Source organism: Tauraco erythrolophus, chromosome 11, assembly GCF_009769465.1.
Source record: "Tauraco erythrolophus isolate bTauEry1 chromosome 11, bTauEry1.pri, whole genome shotgun sequence".
NCBI classification, from domain to species: Eukaryota; Metazoa; Chordata; class Aves; order Musophagiformes; family Musophagidae; genus Tauraco; species Tauraco erythrolophus.
Window position 1 is genome coordinate 12533827 of NC_141475.1, and position 18712 is coordinate 12552538.

The window sequence follows — 18712 nt, forward strand, 5'->3', positions numbered from 1 at the left end:
ATACAAATAATGATTATGCATCTGATTTTCAAAACAATTTAAAATAATCAATTTTAATTAAGGTTTAGGGGGAATTCATAACCTAATCCTCCTTAAATTTGTTTCCTGTAATCTAAAGATGCTTGTGTTTATTGTTGTTCAGTAATGCATTTCTTTCTTTTAAAGGATTACAACAGGTTTAATTTAATCTGTATTACTGTATTGTTACTGACAATACGTTTGTCACAAATACTTCTTATGGCACTTGTGTCAGAAATCTTTATTAATACATATTAATATGCATATATGCACCTGAAACAATAATAAAGAAACAGTAGTAAATAAGCAATAGACAAAGTCCAAGATTAAAAGTAACCTACTTGCGAGTATGAAACTTTGCTTCTCAGTTATGTAGGTTGAAATTAAAAAGAACGGGATACACTTTGCTTTTGTAATCAATACCACTGTGTTCTTCAACTATTGGTTCCACCTCCTGCAGCTGTTGGCAAACAGGTACTTGTAAGAACAGATCAGTTTGTCATGAGATGAAAGAAACCATTTTCTGGTAGCAGAGAGACCTAAGCTAAAAAGCTACTCATTGCTTCAGCAGGTGAACTTATTTATAAGAATTTCAGTGATCCAGGGGCAGTAATTAAGCTCTACACAGAGATGTTCAATATTTCTAAGATGATGTTTTCATGTGGATTATGTAAAAAGTGACAGAAGAGGGATGTATAGATCAGTCACTGAAATTGTGACAACTTCCTGAGAAGAACAAATTTCTTTCCCTATCTTTTAAACAACCAGGAAAGCATATAATAGTTCCAAGACAGAATGCTGGAGAAAAGACCTCCCCTCTTTATAACAGATTGTATACCTTACGTTGATAACAAATAATTTCTTCAGATGATAAGCAGCATTTATCATGAAGGGGCTCTAACAAAGTTCTAACTTCCAAGGCCCATCAAGGGTGACAATGAAATAGTTCACGCTTCTGGATTTTATTTTTTTTTTGTCTAAAATGAATCAGTTCCTACTATTCAGAGCTTCTAAAGTATAGGCTTAAGATCTGAAAACAAATTAACTGTCCAGTAGAACCTCACACACCATAGCTTGTAAAAATAAACACAGGTTAGCCTTGGCAAAATTAATGTTTTCGAGCAGGCTTTAAGACAAAAGCAAATTTTTTCTAACAATGTTTTCCACCCATCTTGAAGCCGAGTTTTTCTCTAAGCTTCACAATTCTAAGTACTGGGAAAACAGGTTTTGCTGACTATTTGAAGTGAGAAGCAGAGAGAGAGGATAAATAGGAAGACTGTACCAAATATATTGGAGCATCTGGCTAAATGAAATCAAGCTGCTTCCTTCATCTAGGTAAGCATTTGTAGGTGCTCACGGAGCACTAATGGTATTGTTGCACGTGTTTCCTGAGTCAGTAAATAATCTGAAGAAACCAAAATTAGAGAATAAGACTACTGCTTAAAATATTCTCAAGATACTCTGAGTTTCTATATATGCTTTAATAAAATATAATCAGATAAGAAAAATAAGGTAAATGTGACTATGCTTTAGTATCCGAATCTAATTTCAGATATTATTTTTCAAGGAAATATTTTATCGCTCCTTTTTAGTGGGAAGTTGCCGAAGTTATGCATCTCCATAAATGCTTTCTCTTTCTTCATACGAGAAAGGCTTTAGAGGAGAGTAAAGCGATGAGAATCCTTTGTTAGCTTTAAGAGGAATTCTAAATGATGTGGACGAAGCTGCACTGATGACCACGGAGCAAGGGGCTGCATATAGGGAACACTGAATTTCCTCATCTCCCTAAATTCACCGTCCTTGCATATAAACGGCTCGGCTGACACGCTAAACACCCCAGCTGGCCGTGTGAATTAAGCACAAAGCGTTTGCTTTAAAATAAACGCAGGAAAAATTACGCAGCAGCGAGTAAACGAAGCGGGGCAGCCGGGGCGCTGGACGCAGCCCGTGTTTCACAAGGCACAGGCCAATCTGATTACCGGGGATTATCAGAGCAAAATGGCTGCTGCGCCATCCTGCCGCCGTCAGCGGGCCGCGCGCCGCGCCGGGGCTGGCGGGCGCCACGGGCCGCGCGCCGCCGGGAAGACGGCACCTGTCGCGTCACCCTCCGCACCGAGCCGCTGAGCTGCCGCTTTCGTCTTCCTCCCTGCTAGCGAAAACCCCAAAGACATGGTTTTAATCTCCAGGTAGCTCAAAAACAGTGAGTTTTGCTACATTCGACCGTAAGATTGCGTAAGCGTTTGTGTTGCTGCTAGGAAAAATCGTATCTTGCAGGTTAATGCGCGTCGCTTCCTCGGCCAGAGAGTTAATTTCGTCCAGAGCGCAGTCATTGCCCATAAACAGGAAGTGTCGCCGAGTTATCTGCAGCTGACGCGGTGCCAAATGTTTGATGTCTCACGAGGCTCCGTTTTAGGACAGACAAATATACTGACGTTAACGTGCCGCATCAGGAGCGTGTGTTTTGTGTAATTCGTGCAGGATTCAGCGACAGTCGCCTTTGAACTCTGCAGCAGCAGCAGCTCACGTTTAACGTAGCTGGAAAAGCCTTCATTTCCGATCTCGCTGGAGCAGGAAAAGGGGACGGGGCTGCTGCCGCGCGCGGCCGGCTCCACCGTGTGGGCGCAGGGTGCGCGGGAGCCGGGGCGCGCCGCGGGGCCGCCGCTCCTGCCGCGCCCGGCGGGGGTCGCGGCTCGGGTGGTTGCAGGGTGCAGCGGGGTCCGGGACAAAGGGGTGAAACCTTCTGATATCGGAAAGAACCGGGCGTGCAGCGGGAAGTGTGGGTTTTTTTAAAGTATTTTTAGAGCCAGATCAGTTACAGAGTGCCCTGTTACGGAGACGGGGCTCGCTTTGGTTTTCAGAGTGAGAAACGTCGCTTAATAAAAAGCGTAAGGCTGCTCCGAACTCTGATAAGGTTTTAAAGGCTGTTTTTCATGTGACGACGAACGATCATATAAAGTGTAAAGCAGGAAGCAAGAGAAGGAGTTAGGGATGCTAATAATAGGAAAGAATTATAGCTGTGAGAGAATGGCTCATCTGGTGGCTTCAGAGATCTCCTAATACTAACATCATACTCTTGTGCTGAATTCCATTCCCCCCTCCCAGCTGTCCAAATTAAAATTTAGAGAAAACAGTTAGGTTGAAAATGCTTATGAGGCTGTAACAAATAGAAAAGGTAGTTATTTTATATTAATAGGGAAGGATGTGAGCAGCGAGAGTTTAAAAGAGAAAAATACAAACGTGCTTGTAGAAATAACGTGTAGTGATGTGGACTGAAGCACTAAGCTCCATGCCACTGCAAGCTATTAAACATATTAGACATCATTAAAACTTCCCTGCATGCCTGAGATTGTAAGGAGACTAAAGGGACCTTGGTTGAGGCAGCCCTGTGTAGCTTTACTGTCCGGGTGGGCCTGGTAAAGTGATTCCATTAAAAAAACTGGGCTACTGTCATAAAAGTGGTGGTTGGACAGTAGTTTTCCAGGTGTTAGCATTCGGGAAGAAAATTTATCTACACAAAATAGATAAACAAGCGCATCTTTATTTCGGTTCTGGGGACATGGGGGGTAGCTCCATATACCATTATCATTCTTCCTAAGGTTAGTTTCCGAGCTTCTTGTATTAATGTTACTGTACAGCAACTGCTCGAAGGCAAGTAGGCCATCCTTACTTACAGTGTCTAGTTGTTTGGAGAAATACCCAACTGGTCTTTTCCAGCTCCTCATTTTCTGGGTCAACACTCCAAGTGCAAGATGTTGTCTTTCATGAACAAACAACTGGAAATCTTTGGTTAGGTCTGGAAGTCCCAGTGCTGGGGCAGTCATCAAAGCCCGTTTTAAATCCTGAAAGGCCCTTTGTTGCTCTGGGCCCCATACAAATGGTGCAACCTTTTGGGCTTCATGAACGGTTTAGCTATCAGACTGTAATTCATTATCCAGGGTTGGCACCACCCAGCCGTTCCCAAAAAGGCTCTCAGTTCATGAACATTTCTCAGCTCAGGGATACTACAGATTGCTTCTTTATGGTCTGTTCCCAGTTGTCGTTGTCCTTTGTAAATTTCAAAGCCCAGCTATATCACAGTCTGGTTCACTACCTGAGTCTTATTTCTAAATACTGTATACCCATTTAATCCAAGAAAGTTTTAAAGGTCTGTTGTTACCTTTACACAGGTTGATCTTTCTTCTGTAGCAACCAGAATATTGTCCACATATTATAGAAGCAGATGTCCAGGTTTAAGTTCTGTGTCATTTTGTTTCCATTGTTCTTTTGCTAATTGGTTACCAAAAATTGTTGGACTGTTCTTGCAGTAATCTTGTCCATGTTAACTGCATTTTTTGTACAGTCTGTGGATTTTTCCACTCAAAAGCAAACAATTTTCGACTTTCCTTTTCCAAGGGTATGCAAAAGAAAGGATCATTTAAATCAAGCCCTGTAAACCACTGATGATTCTCTCTCAATGCTGTTAAAATTATGTATGGATTTGCAACTACAGGATGTATGTCTTTAATGATCTGATTTATGGCCCTTAAATCGTGAATTAATCTATATTCTCCTGAAGGTTTCTTTACTGGTAAAATTGGAGTATTCTTTTCAGATTCACACTCTTCAATAATGCCATACTCCAAAAATTTATCAATCAATTTCTTAATTCCTTGTCTGATCTCAGGCTTAATTAGATACTGTTTGTTTCTTACTGGCTTGGCCTGTTCTTTCAACTCTGTTTTTACAGGCTGTGCTGTCCTTGACCTACCAGGTATTGTCTATATTCCAGACTACAGGTCTAACAGCCTCATCCACTTCCTGTGGTATTTGTTCCTTGACTTTCTCTTGTATCATCAATATTTTCCCTGGTTTTGATTCTGGTATTTTCAAAAGGATTTCTCCTTCAAAAACTATTTGCACATTTAATTTGGATAACAAGTCTCATCCTAACAAAGGTATTGGACAATCTGGCGTGTACAAAAATTCATGTGTAATTACCTTATTTCCAAATTTTAAATCTAGGGGTTGAAGGAATGACCTATTTTCCTGCTTCCCAGTAGCTCCAATTATATTAGCCATTTTATTTCCCAGTTTCCCTCTACAAGTGTTCAAAATGGAATATGTTGCTCCCATATCTACTAAAAATTCGACTTTATTATCTCCCAGCTTAATTATAACCAGAGGCTCAGCTGGGTTCCCCTTCAGTCCCCTCCATTCATCTAAAGTCATCATACTTGCAGCTTCTTGCTGACTTGTTTTCAGTTTAGGGCAATCTTTTTTCCAGTGTCCATCCTCCTTACAGTATGCACACTGATTTATCCCTAGAGGCACATTAGGTTACCGGTCACCAAAGTTTCTAAAACCTCCTCTTCTTCTAGCTCAAACTCTTTCCTTTACTACGTTCCTTTCTAAGACAGCTATTAGTCTACTTTCCCTAACCTTCTCTTTCCTTTCTTTTCTTTGTTCTTCTTCCTTCTCTCTATTATTATAAACTTTCCATGCCATTTCAAGCATTTTATTTAGATTTCTGGAATCCTCTCCTAATTTTTGGAGCTTTCTCCTTATATCAGGAGCTGACTGTCCCATAAAAATTGACACCAATTGTTGTTATTCTGTCTCCAATTTTAAATCAGTGTATTTTCTAGCAGTGTCTTTCAATTTTTCCAAGAACACAGAGGGAGATTTATTCTTGTCTTGTTTTACCTCATATAATTTACACCAATTCAAGGCTTTTGGCATTGCATGTTTTACTGCATATAACTCCCATTTTTTATATCAGTTTAACCTTCTTCTGTGTTCTATAACATTCGGATCCCACTGAGGGTCTCCCAAAGGAAAATTTGTTCCAAAGTCCCAGAAAGCTGATCAGGTGCTTTTCCGGTTTTTAACACTATCTGCTTTTCAATACGGTCTAATAAATTAAGTAATAGTACTGTAAATCATTCCAATCAGGATCCTGAGTTCTGCTAATTATCTCTACGACTCTACTCTCTCTGGATCTTCTCTATACACCCCTACTACCTGTTTCCATGCCGTCAAGTCTGTGATAGAAAATGGCACTTTTACATATACTAGTCCATGTTGTCCTACTCCCTGTCTCAGGGGGACTAACAATTGAGATTGCTGCTGTCTAGTTCACCGAGACACTGGCATAGGAACCACTACTTCTGGTAATTTCTCCACCTCATCCCCTATTTTACTACTGTTGGGTTCCACTATTCTTCCTGATTCAATGCTCCTTTCCTCTATGTGTGAAGGAGGGGGATCTTGTTCTTCCTGCAGCAGGGCTATCTGTAATTCTAATTCTAATTCTATTTCTAAATCTAATTCTAATTCCATTTCATCCTCTCTTGGTACCGTTCACTTAATTCACCTTTTATCAACATTATGGGCTGAACAACACTCTTATTTGTCTTATTTTCTGAAGTTAATGCCATCACCAGATTATCCCAACTAATTAATTTACATTCCTTTCGCCAATTCGTTCTTTGTCTCAAATAAAAGAACAAATTTACGTATGACACTTCACTATATTTACCCTCTATCCTACAAAACAACATTAGCTGTAATACAGTGTTATAACTCAAAGTTCCTTTTGTTGGCCATTTTTCCTGATCCTCTAAAACACAAAGGCCACCAATGATTATAATATTCAGTCATCTGACTTTTATGTCAATCATCATGCATTTCACCCCAATGTGCTAATAAATATCCCAACAGTGATGTTTTTGTTACCGTTTCATATGATATCAGATTCCCAGAACTTTTGCTTTTAAACAATTTTACAAATCCTGATGCCATTGCACAACAAAATACTTAATAGACAATTACCAAACAAAACACTCAAAAGACAAATACTAAATGGAATACTCAAAAGATAATTACCAAAGTCCAACCCAGCCATAGCTTTTGCCTTTGACTTACGAGCGGATGCCTGGGCTTCCAGTGCTTGGTACTCTCCAAGCCCAACCCTGCGTAGCTTTCGCTGCACCTTACAGGCAGGCTGTCCAAACCAAATTCTGAAAGAAGTGCCTTACCCTTTTCTGAGGAATACTGCAAGGAGCTTTATGGGTTGAGGGCGATGGTTCTCCCCGAGAATTCCTCAGTGCCGGACGGAGTTCGATCAGCACTCGATCCCTTCCAGTCTCACTTGCAAAGTCCCATGTGGGTTACCAAAACTGTTGGCATTTGGGAAGAAAATTCATCTACACAAATTAGATAAACAGGCCCATCTTTATTTCAGCACTGGGGACACAGGGGATAGCTCTGTCCAAACATGTCTACCTTAGTGTCAAAATCTATAGGTTTTTATACATTTTTTTTTTGTCGTATCATTGTTACATAAGTTCTTTTACATAAAAATGCATATTATGCTCACTCTTAAATTTGACCTTTAAAATGATCGGTTTCGCTAGTTATATAACCTTATCAATATTCTTACCCTAAAACAATTATTGGTTAATTCTACTTAACTCTACTGATTGGGATCCTTGATATTTAAATCAAGATGGGAAGGGGTAGGGGGGTTTCCAGGCAGCAGAACTGATGTCCATGATGGTTTCCTTAGTTTCCTAAAACAAAACACAGAAAAATCCAGTAACTTCCTGGTGAGGTCTCTATGGTTATCCATTTCAAACTTAACAATCCTAACCTATACATTATGCTTTACAGTTTTGTACCTTTTAATCAAACCTAATTCTTCTACTTGATCAAATCTTGATTATTTTATCAGAGTTTTTGCAACACAGATGGACAAGGATTAGATAGTAGAGCTGAGGGGATGTGATGTGTGTATTTGGTTTTGTTTGGTTTTTGTTTTGTTTCTTCGTGATGCCTGGCTCTATTTCTGCTCTAGAACTAAATAATGCTCTTTAGGAGAGTTAGATACAGATGAATGTTCCTTCTCAGTTGGGGAAACAGGCTGGAAACAAAACAGAGATAGCCTTCAAAGTATGTAAGCAAAGTGGAATGAAACTGAACATAAGAAAATTACAGAGTGAGCGTGTTTCCCTAGTGTCATGTTGGTAAGTACCAGAAAATATTAGTATCTTTAAAATCCTGGTAGAAATGCGTGGAATAAGAAAACAGAGGGAGCACTGTTACTACAGTTTATTAAGTATCTTGCTGGTTTTTGTTTTGCCTGGGTGCTGGCAACCGGCCCTAATGTTTTTTTCGTTGATGCCACTAGCTTGTCTTTCAAATTTGGGTGACTGAAGTGGAACAAAAGAATCTCTTCTCATATGTAATGAGATACACTTGCCTGGCAGTGGATTTCAAAAGTTTAGCAAAAGTTAGAAACGATATTCCTAGATTGCAACAGTTCTCTTTGGTAGTAAAAAATTTTATATGTTATATTTCCTATTTATTGGCCAGAAAAACTTCTTGTGATCTCTCTGTTTACTTCGAAGTTATATTAATACAAAAATTAACTGTAGCTTCTTCCCTCTGCAGTGTCCATGTAGAGCTGGCTGCTCTAGTATTTATAATTAGCAGTGTCGTCTGTGAGGCATAAGTGATCAAATTTGTGTTTGTATGCATCAATCTCTGATCTTTCCATTAACTTGTAATATTACTTATTTTCACTTACTACTATTGTCCCAGCATGGTATTCTGTTGATGTCAGAAGAGGTAACACTAGAGTTTAGTCAACCTACTGATCATTACACTGAAGTTTCAGATTAATATTTAAATCTTATTTCTCAAAGTGATTCAACAACTCTTAATGACAGGTTTAGTCTGTTACTGTTTTTGCAGAAAACCTGTGAATAGTAAGGTTACTCTCAATCAAAAATTCTGCTGTTCAGAAGCTAAAGTTGTCTATAGGCGCACTAAAGACTATTAAGATGTACTACGAAGTAGTATCAAAAAAAGTATCAAAATAACACACATTTGCATAAATAAAAAGCATGGCTCAGTAGGCTGAAGAGTTTCGTTGACCTTTAATAGGTCAAATAGTATGTACATATGTTTTGGGCCACATTTCTAAATAATACTAGAATTTCTTCCATAATTCTATAGTAAAAATCATACAGAAGAATAGTAACATTCCAAATGGACATTCCTGTGTTTTAACCAAGAATATTCAATAATAATACTAATACATCTGAAAAGTTTGATCTCTGTGTATCTTGGTCTCAGTAGCGCTCCTGTGGAAACTGAAGAGCAGGTTTTCCTTTTGCAGTATGAACTGCAAATGGAATGTAAAATATTCCTAAAATACTCCATTTATGTATGTACTAAGTAGAGCATTCTGATTTTTAAAGCATTTCAGACACATTTTTTCATAAATGCAGGAAGCAAGATAGGTAAAATAAAAGGCAGTAGAGGATCATTGCACACATAAATAAACGGACTATTTGGGGAATACATAGGTTGAGACATAGAAGCAAAAAGCATTGGCTCTAGAAGTCAGTTTGCACTGGAATTTTTCTGTATGACTTTCCAATGAGATATATAGCAGATGGTTTAGTACACAGCAAAAAAAAAAAAAAAAAGTCCAAACAGCAAATGATAGTTTCTCTTATCTTTACACAGGGAATCTAGTTTGGAGTTTTACTGAGCATACTAAAATACCCAGGACTACAAAAACCGGCAATCTATGTACATGCAAGTAGAAATTGAAAATACTGACTTTTCTCCTTATGAGGATAAATTTTGAAATAACTAGTTGAATACTACTAAAAACGCTTGGGTTTGTAGGCCTTGCTTATAAACGCCTCTTACTATAGAAGTAGCTGTCTGATATATTTAGCAAACAGTATGTCAGATGATGCGACTTTGAACTAAAACCAGCTGTCTCCAATAAAGGAAGAGAAAAAACACAGGCAAGTTCCTATGGGGCCATTCACTGGGAGGTAGAGTTCGATGTCAGTTATTTCCTATGCTCTGGAAATAACTCCACCAATAGCTCCTGTTGTGAAACATTTTTGAGGTTTGACAGTTGGTTTCTAATACCACATCACAGGAGCAAGTCAGATGCAATCTCAGACATTGTCAATGAGAAGAAGATTCAGTTATGGAATAGTGGCTGCTTCCTTGAAGAAAAAAGTTCTTGTCAGTATTCTTTCTGTAGAAGACTCAATACTAGAAACTCTATATAATTATATATGGGTTTTCAGTTACTGAACCAAAGCAGATAACCATACCTAACTACTGTGAATTTCAAGTTATCATTCCAAATGAATAAATATCTCTTATTTTAAGCCAAATAAGTGCATTTAAAAAACCACGTTATAAATTTTAAGATTTAAAGGCGCAAAACAATGCATCAAGATTTACAGCTGCTGTGAGTGACCAGATAATCAAAATAATGTATGTTTACATTTCTATCACAGTTGTGGAAACTGTGATGATGAATGATGAATTCATTTCTTGACATCCATAGCATATGTAAGCATCAGAGGTATTTTTTGCGAATCACAGTTTTGATTTTTCTGAATTCTGTGCATTGAAAGTTCTCAGCCATTAAACTATATTAGAAGTTTTGTCCATTTGCATAGACAATACCTTCCTGATAGAAACAGTGGCCATTCCACAAGGTACACAAATTTTACTTCCAAGCTTCATCTATAATATACCAAATTATGATCTTTTTCGTACTACATTGTGTTTGTCTTCACAGTAAGGTTGTCATTGTTTTTTGTAGAATTTCATTTGCAGTGAGGTAGTTAGTGGATTTGTGATAAAGTGTCCAAAGTGTAGCTAGATTAGCTAAGCAGGGGTGCTTTGTCCCGTATTACTTCCTTTCTGATAAAGACCATATTTTCAAGAAGGGATTGCTTCCAAATAGCTTAGGTGAGAGAGCCAATGCGTTCTAAATGGCCATTGCTGTTTGCTTAGTGAATACGGGTCAAACCTTTATTTCACCATTTGGATCAAACCCATTTTGTTAAATATACTGGCATTTTTAATGTAAACTATTTGAGAGCAAAGGTCATCATAAAAATTTTCAAGCTTAACCTTTAAGTTTGGAGCAGTAGATGGAAAGGTATTCCTGACTCACTAGAGCACTAACAGTGTGGTACTATTTTAACCTATCTTAGAAAGTATCTGTAGTTGGTGATGTTCTTTAAGGTTCATTTTGATTCCATAAGTTGAAAGAAAAGGGTCTTTAATACGTATGCAGAATTTTTTACTGTAGTGATAGGTAAGTGTCAGTAGGACAACTATTTCTTCATAACTTGAGGTCAGAAACGGGCAGTAATGGTTGAAAACACTACTCAAGAGATTAAAAAAAAGGAACAAACCTCATTATATGGTACAGATCTGAATTTGAACAAAACAAAAAATCATCTGGTTAAGTCAGAGATTTTCTCCAGATACATACTATCAAATTAATCCATTTTTTCAGTCTATTTTTCATTCATATTTTGCATCTTTTATCTCAATTAAATAAACCAGTATATTCATACAGTAACAGCCTGGCTAATCTAAACATTTTTTGTCAGCATTAAACCTCATTATTATAAACTAGCAGTTATTTAATGGTCTTTACTATTGCAATTAAATCTTATTATTTGGTAGAAATAAAGAACACACTATCAAATTATGAAGTGTGAACACTATAAATCTAAACTATAACCGAAGAAAAAACATTCTATTACTCTCTGCTTGTTTTCTCACTGAATTTACAAATGCAGTTACTTATAAACATTTAGTCATTTTAAAGTAAGTGTAAACTGTTTAATAAAACTTAATCACTATTTAAAAAGTAATATTCTGTTTACATATATAGTGTTATACATACTCTGCTATTGTTTACAAAATTGTGTTGCTTGTGCATTCATTTGTTTATAAAGCCTTATCATGTAACTGAAACTTTATTGCATGGGATCTCCAATCCTTGTTTTAAATACCAGCTTAATAAGGGATCAAATGCAGTTGTGTTGTAAAGTCATTGTGTGACGAACAGCCCCAGAAAACAAAGTCCTCGGTATCCACAGAACCACAGCAATTCAGCCTACCCCGTAACGTCTACCCCATACCTCAACTGCACGTTGCGGGAATTACCTCAAGGGTTCAGTGTGAACCCGAGCAGATGCACAACAGAAAGCTGGTGGCTGCGGTCCCCAACGAAGGGCACGGGGTGGGCGACAGACCCAAGCAGGGACAGAGAAGATCCTCTGCCTCCTGGTGAGGAGCTGCTGGTGTTTCTGCATCCTTGATCTGTACGTAGATCACCTTCAGTATTGTTGGCATGAGTGAGCCTATGGTGACTTCACCCGGAAATGCTATGACAAAATTTTACTAATTCTTAAAATTTAGAAGTTAATAAATGAAAAATATATATAAAATAAATATAGAACTATAAACTTTTTCTGTAACTGAAATGGATGAAAAATGCCTTCTAAAGATATTAACATTCTCTTTTTTTTTCATTGTAGATGACAGTCATGTCCCATTCAAAGGATCTCAAGGATGACTTCCACAGTGACACTGTACTTTCCATTTTAAATGAACAACGGATTCGGGGTATTTTATGCGATGTCACAATAATTGTGGAAGATACCAAATTTAAAGCCCATAGTAATGTGCTGGCAGCTTCAAGCCTTTACTTCAAAAACATTTTTTGGAGTCGTACTATCTGTATTTCAGGTCATGTACTGGAGTTAGATGATCTCAAAGCTGAAGTGTTCACAGAAATACTGAATTACATCTACAGTTCCACAGTAGTTGTTAAGAGGCAGGAGACTGTAACGGACCTTGCAGCTGCAGGGAAAAAACTGGGAATATCATTTCTAGAAGATCTTACAGATGTTAATTTTTCAAGTTCCCCCTGTCCCTATGCATACTGTATCAATGAAAAAGGGAATGTCAAAGAGGAAAAACATGAAAAGAGACATGAAGACTCTGCTGTGACAAATGGACCACGAATTACAAATGCATTCTCAATTTTTGAAACAGAAAGCAGTTTGTTTTCTCCACTTGATTTGAGAGCAAGCTTTAAAAAGGTATCTGACACAATACAACCTCCCAACATCAGCCTCGACAGAAGTGACATTTGCAAAGATGCTGAGCCAGCCAGCACACTGGCTGAACACTCCTACGCAGTTTCTTCGGGGGGAGATACTTTTCAAGGAACATCTCTTCTTGAACAGAACAGCAGCCCTTCATACAAGATGGGTGAAGACCACTATGAAAATCTCCAAGCCACACCACTAATTCAGCCCGGAAAACAAGCATGTAGTACTCCTAAGTCAGCCTTTAAGCCTCAGGGTACTGGCTTGGCTATGGCAAAAGTACTGGCCCCTACAGTAACCACTGCAGAAGCCCAGCATGAAGCAGTTACTGATCAGACAATTATTTCCTTTTCAAAACCTCAAAACAAAGCAGGAGATACCCGTTTATCCAGAGAAGAGGAAAACAATTCTGCTAATGTCTCTGGATCCATGGCAACTGTTGTTCCACCTGTTTACAGTTGTAACTGTTGCGCAAAATCATTCAGTGACAGGGCATTACTCAGTTCTCATCTTCAGCTCCATTCAGAGCATCAGGAAACTTTCATATGCAAATACTGCAGCAAACAATTTGCAAATCTAAACATACTGGAAAGTCATGAACAAGTCTGCATGAGATCAAGTAGCTTATCAGTTCACAATGGAAATGAACAAAATTTTGCAGATAACTATACCGCTACAGACGGAATGAATGGAAGTTCGTATGCAAACGCAGAGCCTCTATTGTCCGAAAACAGCATCACTGATTATTCTAATGCAAACTGCACTTTACCAGAAACAGATCATTTAGTTAAAGTCGTTGATGGGCAGATATTATATACTTGCATCGTTTGCAAGCGTAGTTATGTAACGTTGTCAAGCCTTCGAAGACATGCAAATGTGCATTCATGGAGGAGAACATATCCTTGTCACTACTGCAATAAAGTATTTGCATTAGCTGAGTATCGCACCAGACATGAGATCTGGCACACTGGAGAAAGACGGTATCAGTGCATTTTCTGTCTGGAGACTTTTATGACTTACTATATACTAAAAAATCATCAGAAGTCTTTCCATGCAATTGACCATCGCCTGTCGGTAAATAAAAAGACAGCCAATGGAGGCTTAAAACCAAGTATGTACCCATACAAACTTTATCGACTTTTACCTATGAAATGCAGGCGACTGCCTTATAAGTCCTACCGAAATTCTTCATATGAAAATGTTCAAACGAGTAGCCAGGTTAATGAAACTGCTTCTACAAACTGTTTCATTCCGAGTTCTCTTAGCTCTGAGCTACCACCACTGAATTTTCAAAGTGACATAATAGCAAACAACAGAACTCTTGCCTTGGATACATCTTCATGTAATGATACAGCATCTTCTACAAATACTCAGAACGCTTCCTCTTGGGGCGTAGGTATCTTAAATTCTGACCTGCAAAGGGACTTTTTCACAGCTGAAGAAAGAGTTTCCACTGTTGCAGATCACTCTAGTTCTCAGGAGTGTGATTCCTCAGTTGTGTCTTTAACTAATGTGACTGAAAATTCAACCTCTGTTATCAGTTACAGCAGTTCTGCACCCTCTGTTATAATGCACAGTAGCAGAGTTTCATCAGTAATAATGCACAGTAAAACAGTCACTTCTGTAGAAAAGAACAAGGCAGAATCTTCAAATAATCTACCTAATCAGTCTGTAAGCGATGCTTGTAAATATGGGTCAGATAATTATGGGAAGTGCATTACAAAATCAAAAGCCATTAAGGAGAAAAAGAAAACACTGCTGTACAACAGAGCAGAAGCAACTGAGGATGTGCAGCACATCACAGGATCTGGAGGTTCATCTAGCAAGACAACAAATACAGTCCAAGAATCGAGTAAAACTGAAACGTACATTGCAAAGCCTGCCTTACCTGGAACATCTACTGACAGCAACGTTGCGCCTCTTTGTCAAATAACAGTAAAAATTGGTAATGAGGCTATTGTAAAAAGACATATATTAGGATCCAAGCTGTTTTGTAAAAGGGGCCGAAAATCTAAACACGAGTCCAAACAGGACGATCTAATGGAGGAATCAGAGGTGGAGATAAAAGAAAGAAGCCCCTCTAGGCTTTATAGCTCAGAATGCCTGGAGCTGACAGAAATGTGTGATGACGTAAGTGACCAGGACTCCAGTGATAAACCCTGGAGACCCTATTACAATTACAAACCAAAAAAGAAATCCAAACAGCTAAGAAAAATGAAAAAGACCAAATGGAGGAAAAAGCACGGAAGCAAGAACACCATTATGGAAAGCCACAACATATGCAGTCGAGAGTATGCGCTCAGGAATGCTCCTGAGGAGAAGGCGATCAGTCAAGAAGAGAACACAGAAATGCCTAATCTTCATTGTGAGCTCTGTGAAAGAGATCAGTCTTCCACTGCAGAAATTCAAGAACATGTACACTGGCATGGAGGTACTTCAAAGCCTTACATTTGTGAATTATGCCAAAAAGAGTTTCAAAGTCCATCCACTTTAAAAATGCATATGAGGTGTCACACTGGGGAAAAGCCCTACACTTGCAAAACCTGTGGTAAATGTTTCTCAGTTCCTGGAAATCTACAGAAACATGAACGCATTCACCTGGGTGTCAAAGACTTTGTCTGCCAGTACTGTAATAAGGCATTCACTTTAAATGAAACACTCAAAATACATGAAAGAATTCATACTGGAGAAAAACGCTACCACTGTCAGTTCTGCTTTCAGAGCTTCTTGTATCTTTCTACCAAAAGGAACCACGAGCAAAGGCATGTACTTGAGCATAATGGAAAAGGATATGCTTGCTTTCAGTGCCCCAAAATTTGCAAGACAGCAGCTGCTCTGGGAATGCACCAGAAGAAACATCTATTCAAAAGTCCAGGTCCACAAGATAGAAAAGAACAGTTTTGCAATGAAAGCACTAAACTTTTGGAAAATCCACGTTTCCTTGGCTCAGAAGGAAGCGAAGTGAAAAACATACAAAATGTTACTCCAGAAGTTATACTCTGAGTGACAGTTGTGCAAAAGAGAAGAAAAATGCACAACTATATATTGGAGAAAATATAGATGCATTGAATGGGGAAACGTCTCCACTCAAATTAGTGTCATTTACTAACATCAAATTTCTTCATCTAAACATGTGTCAATATATGCAAAAGAAGGAAAAATAACACAGAAGAGAAAAATTAGTATTTGCAATAATACAGACAATGTGAAAGACCCAAAATGCTTTTGCCACAATAGACTTCTAACAGAGAGAAAAAGAAAAAAGAAAAAAAATATGACCAACCAAAACCCTTCTACTTAGCATTACAGGAAACTAGTCACTGAACTATTTTACAGTGCTGTTTTTGAGTCAGAATTGTTCTAGGCAAAATAAATATGTAGGTTCACAGTATACTCTGTAGAAGGAATTTTTGCTGCAGAAACCATATATTGCATTTTTTAACAAAAGGTAATGTGTTTATAAACAAAATAATTGTAATCTAGTGTATTCTAAACTGAAGGTGGGAAATGTTTCATGAACCTGGGTATGCTGAAGTACAGTTGAGTTCTGGCGTGTTTTTCTCTAACTCAACCTTTACAAAATATATTCAGGAGTTTAAACCTCTTTTCCTTTCCATATTCAGTTTTGTAGTTACCATAATAACTGTTAAGTCTGAATGCTTGTGTGGAAAGTATTCCAGATTTATGATATCTCTGAGACATTTAATAAAGATTCAGTGGAACTCGCGATAGCCAGTCTTCCAAACTGTAGAAATCCCAATGTCAATGGCCTGGTAGAGCTATTCGGGTGTGTTTGTCTAAAGAAAATTGTTGTCATGAAACAGCTTAGCTTACAGAAATCCTGTATATAAACGTCCACCTTCTGGTGGGTCTGCAAATCTTGTCTTTTAGAGGTATCACTCTTCTCAGCAGAAGGAGATTTAGACAGTCTTCCTCCTCACCCTGGAATAATGCCTGGACAACATATGACAGAGCAACTCCCCATAAATACTTTGATTTTGGGAGGAGTAGGTAAATACTCAGATTCTTGCTTCTATATACATCCCTGAGGCAATCTCTATGTATAAACAGGGATAGGGCCAGTTTGTGGGGTTTCCTGTCATCCCCATGCCTTAAATACGACATCTAACCTTCATATGTCCCTTCTCAGTGATTCCCTTAACCATGCCAGCCCCTGGCCCCAGGCAAGCTTTGGCGCAGCGTCCCTTGGCCCAGCACAGCGGGCCCACGGCAGAGAGGTGCCAGGAACGGGGTCCTGGAGGAAGACGCATTGGCCTTTCTGCCTCCCGCATCCTGCTACACCGAAAGGTTATGGAGAGCCTTACGGCTTCAGGTTTGCTAAGAATCCAGAGAACAGGCTTCTGAAAGGCATCACCAAAATATTACAATTAATATTGTTTTGTGAAAATGTGATTAATTTTAACTGAGATTAAGAGATTTTTAAAAAATCAAAGAGGGTGTATGTCTACGAGTTGCATTTTATATGATAGGGCTCTGTTGTACTGCATCTGCATTTCCAGTTAGTCATGTACCTTCATCTCTGTGAAGTGTTAAAAAATTAAGTCAGGACAAAGGTTAGTGATCCTCAACTTCATTCTATGTGCAAATATGGTACACAGTTTGTTTACTTACTTCGTCTTCTTGGATATTTTAAAAGAAACTATAGCTTGGGTACAATAAATGTACAATTGAAATGATAATACAGTATCGATTGAAGTAATAATATAGTCCACTTACTTATTCTATCATTGGTGAATGCTGTGAACCCCTTGAGAAATGTTGGTTTCATGGCAGCTTTGGTTCCATTTAAGTGAGGATAATAGAAGAATAAACACAGGAAAGTACGATGATGTTTCAAAGAAAGTACACAAAGAGATCGTCTAAGTGGACTTGTATGATGATAATTATAGACCAAAGCAAATAAGGTAGAATATTTATAAATATAAAAGTAATTTTACAAATATTTTATATGACTGTATAGTTCATAAGAAAAATATTGATAGCTTGTGTTAGGTTTGGGGGGGGTTTGTATATTTTGATAAAAACACGACAACTTTGTAACTCTGTATATTCTCTACAGTTTATAGCAAAGCAGTTTTAAGATGGCACTGTCATGTTTATAGTTCAATTGTGGCACTTTTACTACAAGTAACACATTGCAGTAATGAGTCAAGTATTAATGACCAAATTAGAATAAAAGTAAGTGTAAGAGAAGGTAAATACTATACGTTGTCAAAGACTGTAATTTGCTACATAATCACATCTGTATTTTTGTTTAGAAGAAAATATTAAATGCAGATGTTAAGGATTGATAAAGAGTCTAATTTTATTTTTAGAAAGAGTGATTATAACTGGTTTTGCTTAATTAAAATAACATCTTCCTATTTTTCTCTAAGTCTCTCCATTTTTTAAATTATGTTAATACTTACATAATCTGTAAGGTTCAGAGATATGTATCTTCTAATAGGTATTTTGTTAGAAGATTAAGCAACACAGTTACCAAACTTTCCCTTCGCTAAGATCAAAACAGTGAATCAAGAACATGCCAGAGCTTAAGGGAAGTGATGGTATCTCCTGGCATTGTACTATTAAGGGTGAATGCCGCGCTGGGGTGAACAGAATCTACCTGCCCAGTATCTTAAAGGACTTGGAAGACAGGTGACCTGCATTTAATATCTTGCAACATCTTAAACATTTTTTCATGAGGACCTGAAACTTTAAAAATTCTTTTCAATTCTGATAGTAACCTGGCAGTG

At 38.0% G+C, this 18712-nt stretch overlaps 1 protein-coding gene across 4 annotated transcripts; it reads left to right on the top strand.

Moving 5' to 3' along the window:
* The first annotated feature begins 2102 nt into the window (after window positions 1-2102).
* Window positions 2103-17409, top strand: ZBTB38 (zinc finger and BTB domain containing 38). Of its 4 annotated transcripts, none has more exons than XM_086618256.1 (2): window positions 2103-2218; window positions 12381-17409. In XM_086618256.1, exon 2 carries the CDS (start codon window positions 12381-12383, stop codon window positions 15957-15959), a length of 3579 nt encoding a protein of 1192 aa, XP_086474382.1. In that variant the 5' UTR covers window positions 2103-2218; the 3' UTR covers window positions 15960-17409. The 4 variants fall into 4 exon arrangements, with proteins under 4 accessions (XP_086474382.1, XP_086474381.1, XP_086474380.1 ...); XM_086618255.1 differs by having other exon boundaries at window positions 2103-2204; XM_086618254.1 differs by lacking the exon at window positions 2103-2218 and adding an exon at window positions 7352-8001.
* The last annotated feature ends 1303 nt before the right edge of the window (window positions 17410-18712 follow it).

Excerpts from the sequence above, each read along its gene's own strand:
- ZBTB38 (XM_086618254.1), top strand. The coding sequence starts at position 7,888 with ATGAATGTTCCTTCTCAGTTGGGGAAACAGGCTGGAAACAAAACAGAG. Across the intron at positions 8,002-12,380 it reads GAAAATTACAGAGTGAGCGT|ATGACAGTCATGTCCCATTC; the intron begins GTTTCCCTAGTG and ends TTTTCATTGTAG.